General features: G+C 40.2%; 1 protein-coding gene across 10 annotated transcripts in view; it reads right to left on the reverse strand.

The window, feature by feature from the left end:
• The window catches only part of SDK1 (sidekick cell adhesion molecule 1), a 378,688-nt gene that overhangs the window by 181,336 nt on the left and 173,325 nt on the right, over positions 1-24,027 (reverse strand). For all 10 annotated transcript variants that reach the window (XM_085592158.1, XM_085592155.1, XM_085592154.1 and 7 more), the window contains one exon: positions 17,977-18,110. In XM_085592158.1, the coding sequence (XP_085448284.1) occupies positions 17,977-18,110 (134 nt within the window). The remainder of the gene's footprint in view (positions 1-17,976; positions 18,111-24,027) is intronic.

Raw genomic sequence — 24,027 nt, forward strand, 5'->3', positions numbered from 1 at the left:
ATTTTAGTAACAGCTGTATTTCTGCAGGAGAAGTTCTCACAGATACAAGGAAGGAAATTTGATCCATTTTAGAATAGTTTGTCACCTACGCATTTTTGAAGCCAAAAATCTGAACCAACTAGAAATGAAAGATTTAAAATCTAGTTTTTAACATTTGTTGATTAAAAGAAGGATTTGACTCTCCAAGGGAAGCTGTGTGATGAGAGCACTGGTCTCCAGTTGATCCCCAGATTCTGGGGGAGCTGACAGAAAGGTATCAGGATAATTCCAGGGTTCTCTCAAAGCCTGAGTTAATAAAGACAGGGTCATTTCCAAATGTCACCATCTCTTTATTCAACAAGCACCACTGGAGTTCTAAGATAAAAACACCCAGCTCAAAGGTTTTGCAAGTTGATATTATCACTACCAGAAAAATCACTTTGGAGCTTAGCAAGTAATGAAACACCTTTCAAAAGCAACTTAAGAAGAGGGGAGGCAATAGGAGGGAAAACAACCTTATTCTCGGGCAAGACGCTGTTTTCAATAAATAAAACAAACCCTATTGCAGAGAGAATGACCTTTCAGCAAATCTGACCTTAGCTCAGTGTAAAGGAAATTAAAGTCTCTGGTACTGATGCAGGCATAGTCAAGAGCATCTTGTGCTGGCAGCAAGAATTCCTGTTGCTGCTTTACTTCTGACCTTTTGCATCCAGTAGGGGAAGAAAGGAGAGGGAAGGGAGCCCATCTGGATTTCCTGTAGACAATATGTCTGATCATATACATCATGACCCAGCTGGTAAATAAAGAAACCTTGGCAAGTGGTGGTAAGCAGAAACGTGTCCTGCTGATAGGATTTCTCCAGGAGAGGCAGCAGCTCTGAATAAAGTCCCCATTCTCAATAATCTGCTCGTTGTCTCTGGGGGAAATCAGATTTAACATTTATTTGCCCTTTGGTTACCAGAGGAACAGACTGAGTGCAGACTGTCCCTTTCCCCAAGCAGTTACTAAAGTGGCCTTTCAAAGCTGGCTTCTCTAAGAAACTTTCATCTCTTCAGATGGCATTTCTCTGAAATACTGCCTGCCCATTAACACAAGACTGGAAGCTGGCCCTGGCAGAAGATCTCTCCTTCCCACCAGTTCATTGTCTGCTGCAATTCACTCTCTTCTTTTAACTATGTGCTCTGGACATTTCTTCATCTCCTTCCACACCTCAGCCTGGGTGAAACACCACTTCAGCCACCCTCAGATAGATCCCTTCCATCAGTCATTTCTGAATCCTATGAGAAATGATAGTTATGACGAGGTAGAGGATCTGTGGGAATGTTTTCAAGATAGTTGTGATCAGTAATAGCTCCAGGTCAACGACCCAAGGGAAGCCACAATGGATACATCCCTAAGAACTCATATTTTAGCAATAAGATTCCTCACTTCCTGTATTTCCTACATTAAGAACTTGCATGGAAAAATGCTAGAATAACATGAACTCCCTTCTTCACAGAAGAATTGCTGTCAAATATTTATCCCAAAAGTGAAATACCTAACAGGGACTTTGGATGACACTAAAATAAGAATATTACTGCAGCCACAGCACAGCCAACTCTCTTCTCATGGTAAATCCAGAATTGTCCCAGATACTTTTGGCAAACCCATGGCAACACCCAGGCTTCTGAGTGGCCTGAGAACAAAGCACGCCTGCACTGTGCATCCAAACCAGGTTGCAGTCTGGAACTTGCTCAATCCTTCAAATACACCAAGAAATTCTTCCCTGAGAGGGTGGGGAGGCCCTGGCAGAGGTGCCCAGAGAAGCTGTGGCTGGCCCTGGATCCCTGGAAGTGTCCAAGGCCAGGCTGGATGGAGCTTGGAGCAACCTGGGATGGTGGAAAGTGCCCCTGCCCAGGGCAGAGGGTGGAACTGGATGATCTTTAAGGTCCTTTGTAACCCAAACCATTCTGTGATTCTTTGATGAGGCAGCTTTATCTCTTCCTGCTTAAATAAAGTTCATTTTTCTTAACATGACAGTTTTAATCTCATTCAACTGAAAATTCTGTTCAACAGTATTTAATAAACCCAGTACTACCCAGAGACACATATACTACATAGAAATGATACCATTTATAGGAGTAAGTTATATGGCACATTTTTCAAAGTCAGTGATTGGTGACAGGCTTGCTTACTGCTCATTAATAAAAAATAAAGACATCGCTCCTGCTGGATACTACTAAAGTTTCTTGTTTACTTTTCCTTCCAATTACTATAATTGACCTATAACTCACTGGAGTTCTGGGCATTTATTCTAAACTTTGCACAGAATGCAGCAACAATCCTTCAGCATGGCAGCTAAATATGTCAGGATTAACATTCTGCTAAATATTCCAAGAGAAATTACACTAGTGTTGTAAGCTGGGGGTTTATGAGGGGTTTTATGCAATTTGTAAATACTGATCACATCTGGGACAATATTAAAGGGCAAGTAAAGATCTGTCACAAATCTGTGTTTATCTCTTTGCTAGCCAAAAATAAAAATCCAACCAAATCTCAGTAAGTCTGGTTTGGGAAAGAATTATGTAATAGTTTACTGTATTTTTATAAATTTATTTCACTTGATGTCAAGCAAAACACCAATAACTTTAAGTGACTCTGCTTGGTACAAGCACAGGGTGATGAGACCCTTTGATCACTCAGGGATGCTCTTCCATCCCCCTGCTTCCCTCAAAGTTTTCTTCTCATATGGGAACTTTAACATCAATTCCTGCCTTCTAGAAAGATTTCCTTTATTTTGATCACCAGATATAAGGACCCCCTGAGATGTGCTTAGACAAGTGATTGTAGATGAGACCGTCTTGACAATCCAAACTAATTTTCAGCACAGGGAACAAAAATCCTCTCAGCACAAGGACTCGCAGGGTGCACCATGCAGCTGTTGGGCAACAGCCTCCAAAGCTCCAGAGCCAGAACTTGTCTGACAGCTGTGAATTACAAACCTCTTCCAAAACTGGCCTAGCAAATATCTACACTGCACCCTGCAACCCCCTGGCAATTTAGTAGCTACCTCAAATTGTTTTTCAAAGCAGATTTCTCCCTTTGCATAGCGATGGAATAAACACAAACTCTTCTAATTCAGTAATCAGGACAGATAATTACATCCTCTTAATTGTTTTCTTTTTCCAGCTTAGGCTCATGTTGATGGGAGATGGTAAAATTAGTCCACGAGCCATCTGAAGTTTGCCACTTGCTGATTAAAGGCTTAATTGATTCAGAATGTTTTACAAATCAATCTCTGAATTACTTCGGGATCATGGTGGCATATTGTAAAAAGGAATTCAAACGCACACACACTCCCCCTGTGAATGAGAATCACATTCCCATAAATCCTTAACTGCATAAACAACTTGGTTATGTTGTTTCAAAATTCACTGTTTGACAAATTCAGGGGAAAATGACAAAATGAGAATTGCCTAAAATACAACCTGCTGTGACTTACAGAGGATTCTTATTTCTTCTTAAGCTTACTTAGCAATTTTTGAATGGATTGCAATGACACAATCTTGAGGGGGGAAAAAAAAAGTAAAGCATAGAACTACCCCATCTTCTGCAAACTCATAAAACTGTGATCTACAACCCAGTGCATTCTGAGCCAGATGTGTTTTTCTGATTCAATGCACTCCTTCCCTCAATCAGGATCCACACTTTTCACGGAGATTTTATATTCCCTATTATGCAGTTCTGGTGAGCTTTGCACCTTTCCAGAGACTGCTACCCAAGATTTCCTTCTGCAACAGAGATTTTAAAGTTCTCTTGGTGATCAAGGATGAAAAGCAGAGATATCTGACACTGTTCTTAAGGGCTTATCAAAAGGAACAACTCTGGCTGTAAGGACAAGCCCCTCCCTTCCCAGTGCTGAATTTGCAGAGGTCAGAGTGAGCATCAGACAACTTTGATGTCTCTCTTCCCCCAGAATTGATCATTCAGTTGAGCTCACCTTTGTCTCACAGGCTCACTACACTTGAGAACATGGAGACCACTTAAAACACACCACTGGGCCCTTAAAAAACAGCAAAAGAGGGGCTTCTGTCCTATATTTCAAAAAGTTGACAGATTTCACAAAACATCCTGTTTTTTATAACACACCCTGTCTATAAAATTGTGTTCCCCTCATTTTTGTAATAGCTGTGTCTGACAAACACAGCTGGAGGCTGAAGTGAGGTGGATTACAGAGGCATTTGTGTTTTTCCAGGGACCATTTCCTCTGGGCAGCACAGAGTTGTTGTTTGCTGTTTGCACTCATGGACAGAACTTTCTACAGATCACACACCTCGATGCCTCACCATAAAGGTAAAATTTACTTTGGAAAATTCTTATTCAAAGATACAACCGACAAATTTCTATGCCACAAGTATCACTCAGGTAATTCATATGCACTTCTGATAAATTTTTAAAGAACACCACTCAGTTAAGTATGAGGATTTATGACAAATACACCACCTCCAGCATTAACACACAATGAGGTTTGTGCTCCCCATTTTGCTGCTGTGCTGTGCCCGGAAGCATCTGTAAATGTGGTATTAAGGTACTAAAAAGTCATCAAAGTTGTTTGTGACATTGTGAAGTGGAAGTGAAATCAAGTACCTGAGTCACACAAACCAAGTATGGACTTGTTAAAAACCAGTCTTTTAAAAATTGCAATAAAGTCTTGTCAGCTGACTTCATAAACCTCCTCTTTATACACACAGAAAATAGCTTTATTGCTTTAAAAATAGCAAAATATAGTTCTGAAAAGAAGCTGCCTTAAAGAACCAGTGTGTGCAAAGGCTGCAGGAAAACAGCTTGGTCATTATTCACAGTAAACTCATAACTTGTAGGTTTTAAGTCTCACAACTCGGAAATATTTTGACAAAATTAAAAACACCTCCTCTTGTATGTGCAGCAAAAGAATGAACCAAGAAAAACACTATCTACCTGCATCTGCTGGCCATAAACTCGAGATAAACAGTGTAACTTCATCCCTCTCACAGCTGCTACAGCCTCATGCTGCCACACTAATTAGAGGTCTGTCACTTCTTCCATTACAAACACCCTCCGAAAGCATTTGTAACAACCTTGTAAAGGAAGATTTATCTGTGAATTTTAAGAATTCCACTGCTTTCTCCACCTTTAAACCATAAAAAAAACCCCTTCCCCACGTAGCCCAGCTGACTGCAGTGACACTGCTACAAGCTACAACAAAAAATGCACAGCCACCCTGGACTTGTTTGCTGAAAATGAATTCTGCATTATGCTCAGCAACTCAGCAGCCCATGTCCTAAGAGATCTGCCAGATTCCATCTTTTAGCCCATTAGCCTCTGAGGTGCAAATCCCTGTTCTGCAGTGGCACCCAGAGCTGTCAGCACAATTTAATCAGAGTCTTCCTCTCCTCACCTCCTCTACATCAGGGCTGTGTCTGCAGATGATGCCATGGCCCACTGTGCTACTTTCAAAAGCACCCCAGGCCCTCCAAGTTAGAACACACCACATCAATCGCATGGAAGAAGTGATCAATATCCTCCCTCAAAAGCAAGTGGCAACTGTTAATCCAAACTCTGTTAAGATGCTTTCAATATTAAGCAACCTGGACACATTTGCTGTGCTTACATTTTGTACATGACACTTCTTGAGTTAGAACTTAGAGAAAAGCTAAATTTAAATGTCATCTTGAGGGTGCAAAACCATAATATTGCCTTACTCTAATGCATTGCTTCTTTTAGTAGAAAAAAAATCCTTCTCTTTTTTAATTCCCTGTAACATCTTGGGCATTGGCTATTTGCATTACTTGTCTTTCCACAGTTAAAGGGAAGTGTTGAACATCTGGTTAAACCTCCTCTCCCTTAAAAAACACACCTGTTGCACTGACAAGCAATCCACAAAGCAATCAAGCTGAACAATTTTTGGAAAAGCTTTAAAAAATACTTGCATGGCAAGGTACAGATATTTGTCACAGAGGTCACAGAGCAGTTCCTAAGCTAACAAGGTTAGAAATCTGTGTTAGTGTAGTGAAATGAGCAGAATTCTCTATCAAATCTACCAAGAGAATACCCACAAGTGAAAGAATATTAATTTTATATGAAAAATCAATACGTAACAAAACCACTGACATTACAATGTCCACAAAATTAAGGTGAGCAGAAATATTGTCTGAAGGGGAAAGTGCTTCTCAAGTGATTAAACAAATGATCCCTGTTGTAGCAAAGATAATAAATAATAATTGCAAAGCACATTTATATAAATCTTCAGAATCAATCACATGGTGTTTTACAGTTTAAGAGAAGATTATATAGGTCAGCATGATGTTGGAGATCAATACCATAATAATATGTTGAAGTATAAGCAACCATACCAAATTCTATTTGAAAGTGTGAAATTGGTCCAAAAGTGATGAGCCCATAATCACAATATTTACAAGAAAAACAGCCCTCAGGCTCCAAGTTCACAAGCTATTTAGACCTATGTGAAAGCACTCTGCACTTGTATTAAGTCAGCAGGACTCAAAATGAAGATATTTATTTTTCAGCTTTCTCTATCTCTGTTTGCATCTGAAGTTTCCAGTTTAAATCACAGAACAAAATGAACCTTAGATTTTTCAGCTAAAAAACAACTCCATATAACATTGCTTTGCGAGATGAAGATCACCAAATGAAATTAAGTCTCTTTACAGTATTTCTTGGCCTTGCTCCAGGACGATGTGGCAAAGAAACATTTGTCACAATTGCTTCCAGTTGGGAAAGAACAGGAAAAGATCCTGTTAATGACACAGCACGTGGCACAGGGGCTCTGCAGAGCCATCACTGCCCAGTGGCACCCCACAGACCTGGGGTGGATAAAACTGGACTGAGATGCACCGAGTTCTCTGCACAGGGGAATTCACAGCCTAAAAAAGGAGATATTTACTTCCACCTCCTTTGGCACAGTACACCCACTTGCATTATCTTGCTTTCTGGGGTTTTTTTGGTTGGTTGGATGAGCATGGCACGCCTGCAAAGCCTCTTTTCACGCCATTATCCTCAGCATATTCACTTCTTGCTTTCATGGGCCTTTCTAGCTAGCTTTTACTGACTTGATTTAATATTCATAATCATCTTGAAAAGGCCATCTGCAATTTAATCACTCACTACCAATTACTTTCTTTAATAGCTCTGACAGTATCACTCACAGATACCTGACAAATCCACAAGGATGGCTGAAGGCAGCACAGGCTTTGCACTGACTTTCCCAGCATTTGCAGAAGGTACAACACTGCTGGCTTTTTAAGCCTCCACCAAGTCTTTACTAAGTCAGGTTTATGAGCAGATCAAAATGCAGCCACACAGAGTGAAAAAGCAAAATTTTCTTTTATCCCTCCTTAGCGAGGAAGGAACGAGCGGCAATAAAAAAGAACCGCCAGACACAACTACTCTGCTTTTCCTTCTTTATCCAGCACATCTTCCACTGCAGTATTTTCTCTAAACACAAACAACAGAATCTACTTCATCCTCAGTTTGTAGAGATATTTAACAGAAAACACGGCTGGACAAAATTTAGTAACAATTTTGCACAAATAGGGCCTCAGAGACCAGGACATTGTGTGCATTTTCCTGGTTGCTGTGCTCCATCTTTATCACAGAAAGCTTGCAGTCTTTTAAAGATATGCTATTTAACAATGATGTTCTCCAGTATTAGTGGAGCTGTAACTTTGTTCACACATTCCATAGCTAGAATGATTTATCCACCCTCAAAAATAATCCATAATCCCAAAGTCTGCCTTTTTAAGGGCTTGAAAGTGTAGACAAAAGTCTGCACATGAAAAGAAAACAGTGCTTTCATCACTTTATAGCAAAGTCTGTAGGGAAAAAAAAATCAAATTTTGGATTGCTCCAATGTCTAAACCACTCCCCAGCTGCACACAACAATATGTGAAACCGAGCAGGACAAAACCAAAGGATAACAAACATCCTGGCTTGGCAATTTACAGCTCCCATGGCACAGCCCAGGGGACAGGAAATCAATGCAGCTTTTACATACATCAGGTGAAGCAACCCAGGTTATGGCCAGGTCTGAGTTTCTCTTCCTATTACAAATGGGGTAGGAACAACCAATTATTCTAAATTACTTTAAAATTCATAGAAAGTCCTTACTAAAATCTAAAAAGAATATTTATTGCTGTATGGGTGACCTTGAATCCTGCCTGTCCTGACTCTCTTGGACTGCAGTTGTAATCAGTATTTTTTCCATTTTTTTCCATACCCAGGTTGTTGTCTGCACTACCACAATTACTTGGACAAATCACATCTCTCTGACAGACATCCAAGGCTTTTCCATTCTCATTCAATTTTCCTGTTTTATGATGTATATTGAGAAGAAATTAAAAACATCTTTAATATGAAGAGCTTCAAAAATTATAACCCTCAAGCAACCATATGTCTGTGAAAGCTGGAGATGAAAATCAGCTTTTGTGAAGATGCTGGGAGGGCAGCTCTGCCACGCAGACCTTTGGCATGTGCAGCAACTTTTAGGATATATTTAGGCTTTTGCAGTAACTCAGTGCAGAACATACTCCACCAAACATCTGTTTTGACCATATTTACTATTCCTTATCTGTATTGCTTAGACTAGATTTTAAGCTTGCCTAACATAACGGTTTAAAGAATGTTATCAAATAGTTCCTAAAGTATTTATCTTTCAAATTGAAGAGTCTTCTGTGACTAAAAAAACCCTTCAGAACACCTTACATGCTGCAAATTTATGTGGATCATAAGAAATAAAATGCCTGTCACTGTTTTCCTAAGCAAGAGCTTGGTATCTGCATTCTCACTCACAGATCAGCCAGGACAACTTTTCTCACAGAAGACCAGGAAAGAGCTCTCACAGCCATAGATCAGAGAATCATTGATTACCCTGAGTTGAAAGATCTGCAAGGATCATCATCAAAGTCCAAATCTTGGATATTTTTCTTTAAATAGGGTTGTTTGTTTTTCCTTAAAATAGCACATCTCAGCTCAAGCTCAATTCAATAAGTTACAGGTTCTTAGTTTCTTAGTAAAAAGCACCTTCAAAAGGGTTTGCCAACTTAAAATAAGTGAGAATTATACTTTAAATACATCCCACTGGGTAAAGAAGGGAATCAAAGCAAAATACTTCAAGTCAGCTCCTTGGAAAACTCCAGCAGTTTGGCACAGCAGAGGGAGACTTAGAAGAAACCAGGAGTTAATGTTCAAAAGGGGTAAATTGATAGACCAGTCTCCAGTGCTGTTCCTCCTAAAGCTTCAGCATTATGATCCTTACAGGAACTGCAATGCAAAGCCCTGTACAAATGCCTACAAATCACTGGGATTCTGGCTGCTCCGGGAGATTTTAGGCAGTGCAGTTGGATCTGGGGTGTACAGGATAAAGAGATAAACAGTTCCAGGGAAAAGATTGTTTCCAGACTGACAGGCCCAGGAAGCTGCCAACACTGAACATTGTTTGACTTAAATCTTCCCCGTTTTATGATTTCTATTACTGTTATTATATTATTCATCTAGATACTCGTTTTTATGGCATTATCAGTACATATTAAAAAGCTTTTGCAAGTTCCCATAGTAGTGCTTAAACTTACAAGTATGGACAGGAGCTACTACTCTCATGCCAACAATTAGAACTAATCATGAGCACAAAGTGCTTACATGAGAGTGAGAAAATTAGTTCACTTATCACTGCGCTGAAATGGAAAAGAGAAACTAAATAGAAATATGTTCATGATAGAACGTGTTAAATTGGAATTGGATTATACTATCAGTTTTACCATTTCTGCCCATGAAAGATGATTCAGTCTTGAGTAACCAACATCATCTTTTTATGTCTGATCAAAACAATCTTTATTTTAACAGCTCCCTTTCATGTTATTCCACTCTGAAGAATTAGTACAAGATTGACTGAAGAAAAACACAGATCAAAAATGATACTTTCTTTGTAAATTTTACAGCATTATTTAAAACCACCGTAGGTGGACCAATGAGATTGAAAAGTCTGTCTGTTGAACCAGCAATACTTTTCTGTCTAGAAAAGTTTTCTGGCATTTCTCTTCTGCTGATCTTCCAACAAATCATCGCAGTTTGTTCAAGATGGCATTTTCCTGGATGGCATGTATAATTGATGGGTGTCACATTTTATAAAATGATTGCAAGGTAAATTCAATTTTCCCTTTTCCTTGTTTGTGTCCTCTAAGAATCCCTTATCTCCACATATCAATTACCAAGCAATGACAGAGATAGGATACAAATCACTCCGATGAATGTAATAGCAAAAGTGATTAGAGATAGGGAGAGATTAATTGCATGTGTCAGATATAAATAAAGGGTTTAGGAGACAACCCAGGATTTGGAGCCTGTGTCTGTGTGTATTCCAGATCTCTCTCAGACACTGTAACCCCCAAACCTCATAAACAGACAAGTATAACATGAAGCCATGTTAAAGTAATAAGTTTGATTATCGAAACTTCAGCATTTGCTGCTTCTTCAGAGCAACATGCATAATGTATGTGCATCTGCTGAGGGAACAGACACTTAGCTCGGGTGCAGTTCTGTGGTTTCACCAGCCAGTGAGGAGTCCCCATAACAACAGGGTTGTTCTGTTGCACTTAGGAGAAAAGGAAATAGCTATTCTTCCCATAAACCACGCATTTAAAGCTTCATTACATTTGTTGATGCAATATGATGAAAATTAAGTGCCAGATATTTGAATAGGTTTTATGCTGATTTAGGCTGTTTCAGTTCTCTTTATTAGGCAGACTGAAATAACCTTACAGAAAGTTCAGTTTGTCATCTTTCCATGACAAAAGCTACCAGCAGAGGAGACCCTGCTTGCCTGGGGCAGAGGCTGCAGCAGATGCACCATGAGTGGCACTAAGTTTTATCAAAAATAGTCCAGAGGGGGATGAAACTGGAGGCCAACCAATATTTCTGATATTTATCAAGAAGAGAACTGATAGCATATTTGGAAAAAACTAAGAAAAAAAAGCTTGAGCTGCCACAGAGGTTTCTTGGCTCACCTTTATTATTCCTGCAGTTTAACAATCTATCATTTTAACCACAGGTTTTCTTCTCTATCTCTGTAGTTAAAAGTGAGCAAAGTTTTCCTTTAAGGAGAAGAAAGGTAGAGAATTATGGAAGAGATCTGGCTGAGGCTTTAGAAAAACCTAACAATGAAATTTGGAGTCCAAGAAGGCTGATAAATCCTGAACATCATCTGTTACTTCTTTGTAATGCATATAAAATCAGCCTACACTGCAGTACAGTGTCACTTTTTGCAGTAGATAATAGGGTAAAGCACTGAGAATATCAGCCTCCAGTGAAATTGCCAGCTCTGGATAAAGCTTAAACTAACATTTGCTCCAATATATCAAACCCAAATCTTTAGCACTAACTCAATTTAGTCTTTTTTCTCACAGCTATTATTGTTATTAAAATGTGTTTGACTTAAATACATAACCATGCATTTGAGATCTGTGTAAATTGCATTCTATTCTCAAAGTAAGGAAAATGATCCCCATTTAAAATGTATGTCCTTGAATATTGAGCAACAATAGAAGAAAAAGCACTTTCACAATATTTGACCAGGGTATTAAAGATAGCTTTGACACAGAATGTGTCCTTAGGGTTGAGTGTTAGACCCCAAACACTTCCACAGACTCCTACAAATTAACATTTCGGGTAACTGGGGCTTGTTTAGTGCCAATCAAATGTTCAGGGTCACCCAAAGCCAAAGGTACACATTTACTCATGGAACCCCACCACAACACCCCTCCTGGAAATCCTGCTAGACAAGGAGAGAGCAAAACCTTTGAGGAAATGGGAAAGAAATGTGATCCTTTCAAAGAGCCACTTAAAACCAGTTCACAGAGGGGTGAGCTCTGCTCTGTTGGACTTCCCCAGTATTTGGTCACAGCCTTGGGAAATCAGGTACAGTCACGGCACAGAAATGCAATTTCATCTCATCCCATATTCCTTCTTCTTCCCTCATCTAAAAGTAAAAAAAGCATCATAGAACCACTAAATTCACCTCTACAGCACTGACCCAGAGAGGCTAAAAGAAGTCAATTTTCTTGGCATGAACTAAAACCAGTCTGACAAGTCTATAGAGCTTGTGTGAATTTGACATCAGAATAGAAATATCTGTTCCCTGTGTGTGCCAGCCCATTCCTTTTTTCCTTTTTCCTGCCTACACCTGAAAGCTGGGACTGGCAATGAAAAATTCATGCCTTTTGTGCTTCAAACTTCCCCATGAAGGATCCTCAGCATCTGCTGACTTGAACGAACCCTGATGGTTAATATGGAAAATCGTGTTAGTGAAATGCTCTCTTCCAGAGAAGAAAATGTCTGCTCAGAATCTTCTGAAAACTTCTTAGCAAACCTGACAGAAGGATGTCATGAGGAACATCCTCTCAAACACACCGACAGGTAATGGGGCACTTCCCCCCCCCACCTCTTTTTTCCTGACAACATAAAGAATATTTCATTCTTCCAGACACTAAAAGTGACCTAAATGTCCTGTGCAATCATGAGAGCCTTCCTTTATAGAAGAAAACCAAACAAACAAGAGCTTTGAGGAAAATTCAGTCCCTGTGAGCCTGAAATGGGACTTCTGCCTTCTGTAAAGTTTATGTCTTGATACATTAAGTTGAAGTACAAAACAGGCACCAAGCAGAGAAAAACAGGGTCTGTTTAGCCTCATGTCAATGTCTGCCATAACAGAATAAAATTCTTCTGGTTGCAAGTGGAAGTTAGGCAGAACAACACTACACCCTCATACTTTGAATTAATTGCAGTGCAACCAAGCCAGGAGTTTAATTTTCAGTCCCCAACTTTTTTCTTTCCTTACTACCTTTTTTTTTTTCTTTTAAGCATTGCCAGTACCCAAGGGAAAAATTTATCTTCGTTAAATGATAATTGGCTTTATTATCTTTGACTCTTCAGAAATGCTGGCTGGCAAGGTTTTTAAAATTTTCATCAATCTTGTTTTCTCTTTTCACGAAGCCTGCATCAGAAAATGACATCAGGCTGCAGAACACTGTATCTCATGGTGTTACCAACAGGTCTGGGGACTATCTAATTTACTAATAAATCTATTGGAGCGACATGCATCTCAATATTTCACAGCTTAACAAGGAGGGGCAGGAGCAAGGCCCTGAATTGCAGTTCCGGACGATTAGCGCCACAAAACCAATTGAAGCAGGACCATCTAAACTGTCACAACAGCTTACACACACCCACCTCCTGCAAGCCAGCCATTTAAATCATTTACTGAGGCCCACATTTTTCATAAAATGCTTCAACTGGACTCAGAAAAAGCCAAGCACTCCATTAAAAGTTTCCAGGACTAGGCCAGTGGTGCTCACATAAAGCGTTGCCCTGGAGTCAATAATGGAAATATCTCACCAAGGCTTTGCCAACTTCTTCCCACGTGGCTCCAGAGCCTGGCCATGGTGTCACATCGTAAAGTGGAAGGACACAGACTGAATGCCCTGCAGGGAATAGCTCAGCCAGCTCATCACAGAAATAAAAAGCTCCGTACTAATCTTTCTTTTTCTCTCCCTCTTCTAATAAACCCACTTAAACTCTTGACTTACATTCTACAATCCCTCATGGTTTCATTAAGAAGCTCTAAATGGCCTTGCTCCCCTTTACCCTCAAAAAAGCCTTTATGCAAAAGTGGCACAGCCAACAGCGAAGTACCATGTACTAGCTTTTGTTGTTTGTTTGGGTGTTTCTGGGGGTCTTTGGTTTGTGGAAGTTTTTTATCATTACTTTCAAAGATTTGGAGTTTTGAGTTTTTTTGTTTGGTTGGATTTTGTTTGATATTTAAGTTCCATACTACAACCAGAAGAGTTGTGATGCAGATGCAGAGATATTTAGCTGCTACACTGAGAATGGCCCTCAAGGAAGTGAGGTTTTACGATGGCCTTACTTGAATAAACACTTCAATCTTTAGGTACCCTGCCAACACTTGTAAGATCAAAGAATGTCACTTTATTCCCTGACAAGTCACAATCCTTAGGAGCAGACCAGACCATCTGTGCTGCAGGGTTTATCTGGCTGTGGGAGAATAGGCATATGAAAGAAAAAGCCTAAAGAATTAAGGATCCATTTATGATACCATCATCAAACCCTATAGCTCAATAGATGGGAACAGGAATAAAACATTTAGGATTTTCCAAGTGTTGTTATTGAAGAGCAGTATTTACATCCCAAAAGCTTGTACCAGTCCAGAGACAGATAAATTCTCACACAACTCTAGTTAAGTTAGGAAATTCCATCAATGGCGTTAATACTGAAACCCTCCCAAGCAGCAGTAGTGAATTCTCAACAAGGAGTGAGTAATTTCAGTTAAAACCCAAAGCCAGTGTTGTTACTATTTCCACTGCCAAACTCTTGACTTTCAGACTTTCCGATTTTCCAAGCCAAAATTTTGTGTTATTTACATGAAAGCTCTGACATATGGTTTAAAAAAGAGGAAAGAAAAAAGTGGCAAGATTTTCATTAGTGTAGTACACAGTTCAACTCATTTTTAGACATTTTAAATTTAGGACTAATTTATGACACCTCACACTAATTTCAGATGTGACGTTATTCCCAATATGCTGTCTGTTGGACATAATTTTTATTTCCCCAGAGCCTGTCACCTCAGAGATGATCTAATCTTCCTGAAATCAGTGCAAGTGAAGCCACTTGAAAGAAACCTCCATGGTTTTCAAGCACAGCTGGGTGGACCTCACCCTGTGTCACATTCAGACACAAGGGTTTAGGGCAGGCATGTGGAGCACGGGTGTTCAGCCAAGCTGGGGACTCAGCTGTGAAGGAAAAAAACTGCTTAATATTTGGATTTTCTCACTCAGTGACCAGATCTACTGGGAAATAAATCTTTAGTGCCTTTGCACCAGGGGTGTGTAAGGACTGAGTGATGGGGATGGGGGTTGTACCTGAATCACCCAAATATCCTGAAAAACTGAGAGTTTCCCTAAGCCCTGGCACTCTGCTGCCTTCATTTCCCACGTGTGGCCGACCTCAGAACATGGAGAAAAGCAAACCCAGGCACAGGCAAAGCAAGCCTGACGAGCCTGCAGGCTTTCTGTGGGAGCTGTTTCCCAACTTCCCCTCATGTTTGCAATCAGGGGCGATGGGTGGGTGTGAGATTCACAGTGTTGGACTCCGTGAGCTGCAGTTTAGACTGACAAGAAACATGTCTTTACTATTAATACTCAGAGCCCTACTGGAGAATTCTGTGTGATTGGAGCTTTTAGACTGTTTTTGAAACATGCTCAACATCCTCTAATCTTTTTAGAGCATGTGTATCAAATACAGTTATTAATTGAAGGACAGTTCAATGTATTTTCCAGGCGATGCTCAAGCTCCATTTACCTTCAGCCACAGTTCAACAGCGAGTTTAATCTGCAATATAAGGCCCTGAAACTCATCCTCTGCTCAGCTCAGAGCCAGACCTTTCTCCTCCTGTCATTCTTGTACTTTGGAGCAGAACAGGACAGCTTACAGCTTTCTCAGCTGTTAGAATGATTCTGCAAATATGCTTTTCTTACAGGCTGAAGCAAATCTGACACTGGTCTCCTTCAAGGAATAATGAGCTGTGCATATCTAACACTGTTCTCAGAGAATGGCTGCCCTGGGAATTATCTACAGGGTTTTTTCCTCCTGCCCTCAATAACAGTGGCAGTGTGCACGCTGAGTCATGCAGCAAGGTTGTACTCAATAATTAATATATAATCTACTTGCACACAGATTGGCTATTCTGCTTTACTTGGGGTTTACTGGATTTTGATTAATCTGTTTTTAAACTTTATACATGTCCTAATGAAAAGTTACAAGTGACATCACTCCTAACATCCCATAAGATTCAGATAGAGACAAGTCAATGCAGTATCTTCCTCATCTGTGTTACCTTTAACAATCTGTTTCTAACCTTTTGCTTGAATTCTTTATTACTCTTCCAAAATATGTCATTTTTCGGCAACCATTTTCTGCATATTGCTTCAGGACTGTATTTTTACCTGATTATTTTCTGTTACCAGACCGAAAATGTTTATTCATTTCTATGTACTGTATCACATAAGTTTTCTCCCCAGATCAAAGTTCAGAATGATCACGTTAATCCAATTTTCTTTACAGACTCCAATGCCTTACAGCCAGTGCCTTCCTTCACCACACACACACAGCCTTAATAACCCTGAATATCAAGGTGTCAATTTGAAAACCTCATTGGCTGACATTACTTCTAAAAGCAAATTCATTTCTGGCTTTCCATCTTGTCTCATCCTTCCTTTTCTTTTATCCATTTTATCTTTCCTATTTGCCACATTCCAGGCAGACTTTGCATTCATGGTATCAAGCCTGTGAGCATTTTGGAGTGTTTTCTTTTCCATATGCCCATATTACCTTCTGCTTTGCATAGCACTTGTTATGCATGCATGATCACAGACTATTTCTAGCATTAATTAAGACATGAAATTAAAGTGGGAAGTATGCTATTGGTCACATAATACAAACAACACAAATTTGCTTTAAAAATGAAATTACTGAAGTGTTAGCAAACCTCTTCATACTGTCAGAAATAATAATGTTTACAATCTACATGCCACAGAACAGCCAGAATTCACAAGTGGATTTGGAATATTATTTCCACTTTAGAAAGATACACACGAAACCTCTGAGCAGTTCATTTAGTTTAGATACTTGTCTGGAAGAAAACGGAGGTTTGTGTCACCTGCTGCCTGTCAAAGCATGCAGCTGCTGCCCACAGTGACCCCCAGCCCATGACCAGGGCCCCCCGTGCTTGCCCAAGAACAGCTTTCCTTGAAATCCAATTAGGAATTTTAGCAGAAAAACGACATTTTCTTAGTAATGGAATGTTTCACAGGACCATGTTTCAGATGAACTTATGACAGACATAAGCACTGCTCCAAAAGCAGTTTCCCGGATTTCCAGCCCAGAAACTCAGACTCCCAAGATTTGCTATTGTAAGGAAATGAGCCAACAAGGATTGTCCAAAATCTCATAGTACCCAAGATCAGGAGTTCTGGGGCATCTCATTATGCCATTGATCTAGAGCCAAGTCCTGCATCTTCTAGAAGCCCAAATTATCAAGGCTGCCACTGTCATCAGTGATTTACTCCATCACCTCTTCCCTGTCTCTACAAGCAAAAACGAGGAACCTCCCCATTCCCACAGCACTAACACGCTCCCTCTTCTCACAGCTACATAAATAATGCCTTTATCAAGTGCCTCATACAAGGATTCAATCCATTTCATGTGTTTAGAATATTAATTTTTCATGCAAACAGGTTTACTGGATGTTTTACAAGAGCTTGCACATGCACATTTCTGCTGAAATGTGCAGAAATGTGCACCTTGGCAGACTCAGTGTGCAGCCATCTCCCTGACCCCAGTGCTCTGCTGCTTTTCCCTCTTCTCTGCTGCAAAACCCAATCATGGAATATCTCTGGAGTGGTAGTGTTAATACAACCCATGTAATGTAAAATAATAAGTAATAACAATGAAATGCATGTTCCCTGGGACTCTGTGATAACTCCAGGTAAAAATAATGCCATAAACTGGGAATAGATTCATAAATAAATTTGCACTCAGAAGGATGACTTGTTTACTTAGGCACAATGGAAAACAACACATTATAAACACCTGCATTAAAAAGAAATTATAACCACAACTTCACAATAAACAGTGAGGGATATCATCATGTACCTGCCTTGCACAAAGCAAACCACCAGACAAAGGGCTCTGAGGGTGATTTGTGGAGGGCATCTCCTCTCCTAGGTCCCTCTTTTGCACAAGGAGTTCAGTGTGCTCCAAAACCAAGCAGGAAACACTGACCTCCTTTAAAGGTCCAATCCTTTATTAGCAAAGCTCTTTGTATTGGGGAAGCCTTTGTGAGTCCTGCCTGCAGCCCCAGGGTGCCAGCACATGCCCCACAATTTGAGTACTCACGTGCTACGCTGAGATGAATGAAGGGACTGGTCTTGTTCTCCCCGTTCTTCTCGTTGACTGCTTGGACGTAGTAACCTCCTGCATCTGTCTCTGACACCCCCAGGATCACCAGCTGGTTCTCCAGAGTGATGGCTCTGTTTAGGGAAGAGAAAGATCACACTGAAACCAGAAGAATGTTATCCACACCACACCTCAGACCTGACACCTAATATGATATTCACTGGTCATGTTGTGGAATCAAAACCAGCCCCACTTCAAATACAGGAAATAAAGATCTCAGATGCCTCTGGGCCTTTTCTCTACTTAGATCATGTAAGATGCTTATGGTGACACACAGAAAAGGCTTCAATGTGTAAAACAGGGGCAGTTTAAATGGCAATAAGAAGTTATGCAAGAATCAGCAAATGACACCGGTGACCACCAGGCTGCAAACTGCATCTTTGTGGGGTGATGACAATCCTGGCAATCATCAGGATGCTGCAAAGCCAGATTTATTGAAAACCTTCTCAACAAGTGAAAGGCAGCCTATTAAAGAGTCACACTCCAGGAATTACACACAGTTCACTAAAATAAGAAAGTAAAAATCAAAGACAGCAGAAGATCCAAAGGTAAACTTTCTGCATTTATGGCATCACTGGTTATCACCTCATCACAGATAAGGCCATGGGCTGTCACAGAGATGATCTGTGGGAATAGGGAGGGGTTTTCTTTCATCCACAGCCCTGTAGGTAACTGGTGTGGGCCTGGAGGAGTCAATACATGTCATTGCCTAACACAAGTCTGTTCTTAGAGCTGCTGTATAACGAAGGTTTCTGTGAACTCGCTCACAGGCAGCATTACACACTTGGCTACTTTATTTTCACATGGATTAGATGGCCTTTTCTTGACTATAAGAGATAAAGGATTAACCTAGAGGAAACATGTAAGTATTCAAGAGTTTGAGGAATAGGACACAGGAAGCTCAAAACCCAGAAAGATAAAAGAAAATGTAACGTTCCAGGGAAAGCCAGTGGAGCAAAGAGCTCGTCTACTGCAGCCTGGGACAGGCACAGACTTGGAAATCAGAGCATAAGGCTGGGAGGAAAAACTCCCTTCACTTCTAATGCTTGATGAGAAGCCATGCTGAGTTCAGCTGTGCTATTAGATATATCACTGAGCATGAGGGTGAAGCAACTTATGGAATTATTATACTGGAAGAAACAAATTCACACATCAATAGGCTCAGAAAGAATCAGCACTGAATCAAAGCATTTGTGCACTAATCAGTGAATAATAAACACCCCTGCATTCCATCCTCCTGTTTTGCCATGGGGTGGTTACCCGTAGTAATAAACAGCTATTTTGCTCTTAAAAAAACCCAAGTAACAGTGGAAATCACACATTCCTAGTGTAGCAAACTGGTTTTTATATGTAGGGAGAGCATTAGAAATTACAGAGAGAACACAGCTGTATTCAAAGCCAGGCATTTGATTCATAACATTTCAATTTCCTGATGTGGATACAAAGAAACCTGAACTTCTGAATCAGAGAACCATTTATGCTGGAAAAGATCTTTAAGATCGTGGAGTCCAGCCCTGCCAAGGCTGCCACTGAACCCCTCCAGGGATAGGGACTCCACCACTGCCCTGGGCAGCTGTACCAGTGCTTGGGAACCCTTTTGGTCAAAAAATTTTCCCTTATTTCCAACCTAAATCTTCCCTGGTGCAAATTTAGGCTGTTTCTTCTTGTCCTGTCAGGGAATTGCAGAGCAAGAATGTCCCCCCTGAGCCTCCTTTTCTTCAGGCTGAGCCTCACCAGCTCCCTCAGCTGCTGCTCAGACTTCTGCTCCAGACAATAATTACAATAAACTGCTGAAAAATGAAGCTAAATGTTCAGCTCTGAAATAATTCATTACACGCCACCTAAAGATCCTGTTTACAGCCTCTTCCTTGGCAACTCTTATTGTAAAAACTACTAAAAAAAATCACAGTACTTTTTTTAAAATTCAATGACACTGTACTAGTTTAATTGATTTAGAAAATTAATCAAAGAAACTGTGATAAATTTACAGAGTGAGGATATAAAACACAATTAATAGGACATTTGATAGAGCAAATAAAGATAAAATTCCAGTTCAGTGCTAATAATTGAATATTACAAGACAATTACATTCATATTCATTTCTACTTTAATTCTAAAGACAGCAGCATTAGAAAGATTCTTTGAAAATACTGAAATATATCTCAGGCAACTGATTCCAGGTAAAACTGCACCCAAAGTTTTAAAGGTGATCCTTGAATACTGCTGAGATGGACACAGTTACTCTCTGCTTTAAATTGGCTGAAAATTTTGACACTTAACCCATTAAGCTCATAATAATAATAATCAAGAGCAAAGGACATGAAAATGTATTTACGAAGGAAAATGTTGAAAATTAAGCAGGACTTTTTCATTTTGATACACAAATTTTTACTGGAGTGTGAGCAAAATGTAACATTTGTGTGTGAAAAGTAAGTAAATTTTAGAAAGCAATCTACATAAGCATAATTTCCTGTACTAATTTGTACAGGAAAAAAAAGAGTTAGAAGATAATGCAACTCCTGAAGGCAGCTCTTAAGGGTCATCAATTACACTGTCAAATTTAAAATCCAACTCCACAAATGAGTTATTGATATGTTAATAGTTCTGTGAAAAATGGCACGTCCTGAGTTCATTAAGGGAAAGCAGGTATGGAGGCAGCCAGGAGCCTCCCAGAGCCCGGGAGTTTTATTTACATCACGCATGAGCCCCGTGCAGCAGGAAAATCAATTAGTCACATTTTAAGGACTCATTAATTCCAATGTTTCTAAATCATCTGAAGCTCCAGGCCCCAGCCCTTACCAGGGCTGCAGCCACTTTCTGCACAACAGCTGCACAGAGCATCCAAAAATTGGCTTCACACGTTTTCTTGGGTTTATTGTTTGTTTTCATTGTCTGATATAACTTTTAAATTCTGACAGCACCACTGCGATGTTCCAAGGAAAATCTGATTCCTGTGTGCTCAGTTTAACAGCACATTTCATGAAGATGACTGCAGCAGATGGAGTGGACCTGTCAGTAATTCATACCCAGCACAGAATACATGAAAAATATAAATATTACTTTTTTAAAGCAGTATCAAACTTAACTCTAGCTAACATTTTCGAGACAGGAACAACCAGCAAGCAAACTAAGCAGACTGATCCTCTGGGATTTCTTAAGCTAGGAAAGGAACATTTTAAAGCACACTTTTTAATAGGAGAATTGTTGGGATTTCTCTGGAGCCCAGCAGAAGCCTGCAGGGAACACAGGGCTGGCAGTGGGAGGTAGTTGAATGGTGGATCCAAGATTATCATGTCCAAAAACATCTCAGTGGCACCTTCACCACAGAAGGAGCTGAGGCTGAACCAGGCTGATCTCAAAGCAAAGGCAAGGAGGCCTTTGAGATGACAAACTGGTTAGGGAATGCTGTTTAATCAAAATTATGGACTGAGGGGATGGGAAAAGGCAGCAGTGATGGGCACAAAGCATTATACAGCCCATTCTTCTAAACACCAGAACACAGAACTGCACCTTCTGAGGTTTCCTCACTTCCACTCACAGCAGTCAGAACTGAGCACGTGGACACCTGGTCTAAAGTAAAGCATCCCTGCCCATGGCACAGGAAACAGATCATCTTTGTGGTCCCTTCCAACCCAAACCATTCTACAGCTGTGCACTCTGGAATTGTTATCTGCACCTTTTCAAGTTGTCCAAATACTATAAACTCTTCTGCAAATAATCTCTAAGCTTCATCTAAAGCTTATGGGAATTTTTTTGTTAAGATCAATGGGACATGAATGAGACTTTTACAAGTAAAGATAATTTTTCAAAGGGGATGCCATTTTTATGGCCTTTAAGTGAAAGGTTTTTGAGTTAATGCTGCAAATGAACCCTTCAGTATCTCAAATAGGTGGATTTAGATTAATAATGTTTTTTATTGGAAAATAGCAAAATCTACTCTACAAGGGGATAATTCCTCAAAGTTAGATATTTGTTATGTTATTAGTCTACCAGATTACACAGAAAGTAGATAATACTGAGTTATAAAAATATAAAATGAAAATCAGAGTAACCTGATTAGGCTGTCTCTCATAAGGCACCATCTGCTCCTGAGCCAGAGTGCAATATTTTAGTACAAAGGCCTTCATAAAGGCTCTTTTCCAATATTACCTCTAGCTAACATGATTATTAATCCCACTACACCAGATATTTTTTACTGGAGAGCCTCTGTTCCCCTTTCAAAAACTTCTGTCCACACTACACAGCAAGGCCCAATCTCCCCATGCCACAGACACCACAGAGTACCACTGATGCTGCCAGAAAAGGGAGAGATTATGGAATAATCACAAAATAATTACTGCAAGACTTCCCCCATGGGTTTCCCCTCTTGGAAAAGCAGGGATCTGCTGCAGTTGCACACACAGCTGTTCCAGGGGATCTGGGTGCATGCACAGCTTAACCCAGCCAGCACTTCACCACCCTCATGGCTACTGGTGCCGAGAGGGAATTATTAATGCAAATTATTTAAATACACATTTCTCACAAACAGTCGTGTTTCTCAGGACTCAATCACAGGGAAAAAGATTTGTGTTTGTGCTGCAGAGAAGCATCTCCACAGGGACAGAGCACCAAGAGCTGTGACTGCATGGCAGTTTTGTGGGATATTATTCAGGTTCTTTATACATTGTTACTGCAAATCAACCATCTATTAATAAAAATTTTATACTTGCACAGGCACTGGATATTAAATAAAGCTACATTGAATTTAGAATCAGGGCAGTTCATCTATTGCTTCTCTAGCTGTGTCAGGGCACAACACATGTTTCTGGGAAGTGCCTGGGATTTCTAGTCGTGGAAACATCCCAAGGCTATAAAGAGTAACCAAGACAGTCCTAATAACCAGGCAGAGGCCAAACACCACTCTGAAATGAAGGACAGCCAGCTGTTGGTGGGTTTAGCAGATGTATTTCAGGAGGAACCGAGATAAACAGCAGTTTCCACATTTTACAATTGACTTCGCTGTTCTCTGGTTTTGGAGCTTGCAGGGTCTTGGTTTAACAAGGCTATAGCCAACACTCCCTGTGCCTCTTCACGAACACCTTACACTACATCTGGTCTGTGTGAAGCAGGTGGAAGGCTGGAAAGGAAGCAGGTGGAAAACTGCACTTGACAAATCATCAGTGATCCACGACCTGAGTGGAAAGTGAGAACAGGTACAAACCCACAGGGTCTGTCTTTGGCCTGCCTTAATATTTTCATTGGTGTTTGTTGACTGGATATAGATTTCACTTACTAAATCTGCTGATAAAGTCCCAAAGACTCTGAAAGACAGAATCAGAATTACAAATGCAGGAGATCTGCTCAAGCCTCTCCCCTGACTGAGAGTTTGCAGTTCAGTGAACAAGCTCAAAACCTTGTATTTGAGAAAGAATAAGTGACCGAGCAACAGGCAAACCTCACAAGGGGGTGTGTAAACAGCAGTATCACTGGGAAATCTAGAAAACAAGCCTGTTTCTCAGCCTCCTCTCAGCCCTAGCTGTTACATGTGTACCCACACATGTAAGTCAAGAAGAATTCAAACAGCACCAAAACACTATCACAACCATCCACTCCCCTCCATCTGACCCAAAGAATCATCCAGAGACTGTGACGTGCAGGAGAGCATTCAAAGCAAACAAACCAAAAAACAAAACAAACCAAACCTCAATTCATCACAATCGTCTTCATATATGTACAGGACTGGTACAAAAAAGTGTCTCAGATTTAAGCAGAATCACCAAATATTGTGTCTTGGTATAAAAATCTTAGCAGCTCACCCTAAGAAAGCTTGTTTTTGGTCTTTGGAGATAGAAGCTCCCAGAAAATATGCTCAGATAAATTATCCCAAATGTATATTTTTTAATCATGCCCATATCAAGCAATTACTTGTCTAGAGATTAAAAACCACACAAAGCCAAACCCAAGATAATCACTATATAATTGATCACAAGAGAGATGTTTACAGGGAGAGAC

The sequence above is a fragment of the Lonchura striata genome, chromosome 14 (genome assembly GCF_050655825.1).
Source record: "Lonchura striata isolate lonStrDom1 chromosome 14, ASM5065582v1, whole genome shotgun sequence".
Taxonomy (NCBI): domain Eukaryota; kingdom Metazoa; phylum Chordata; class Aves; order Passeriformes; family Estrildidae; genus Lonchura; species Lonchura striata.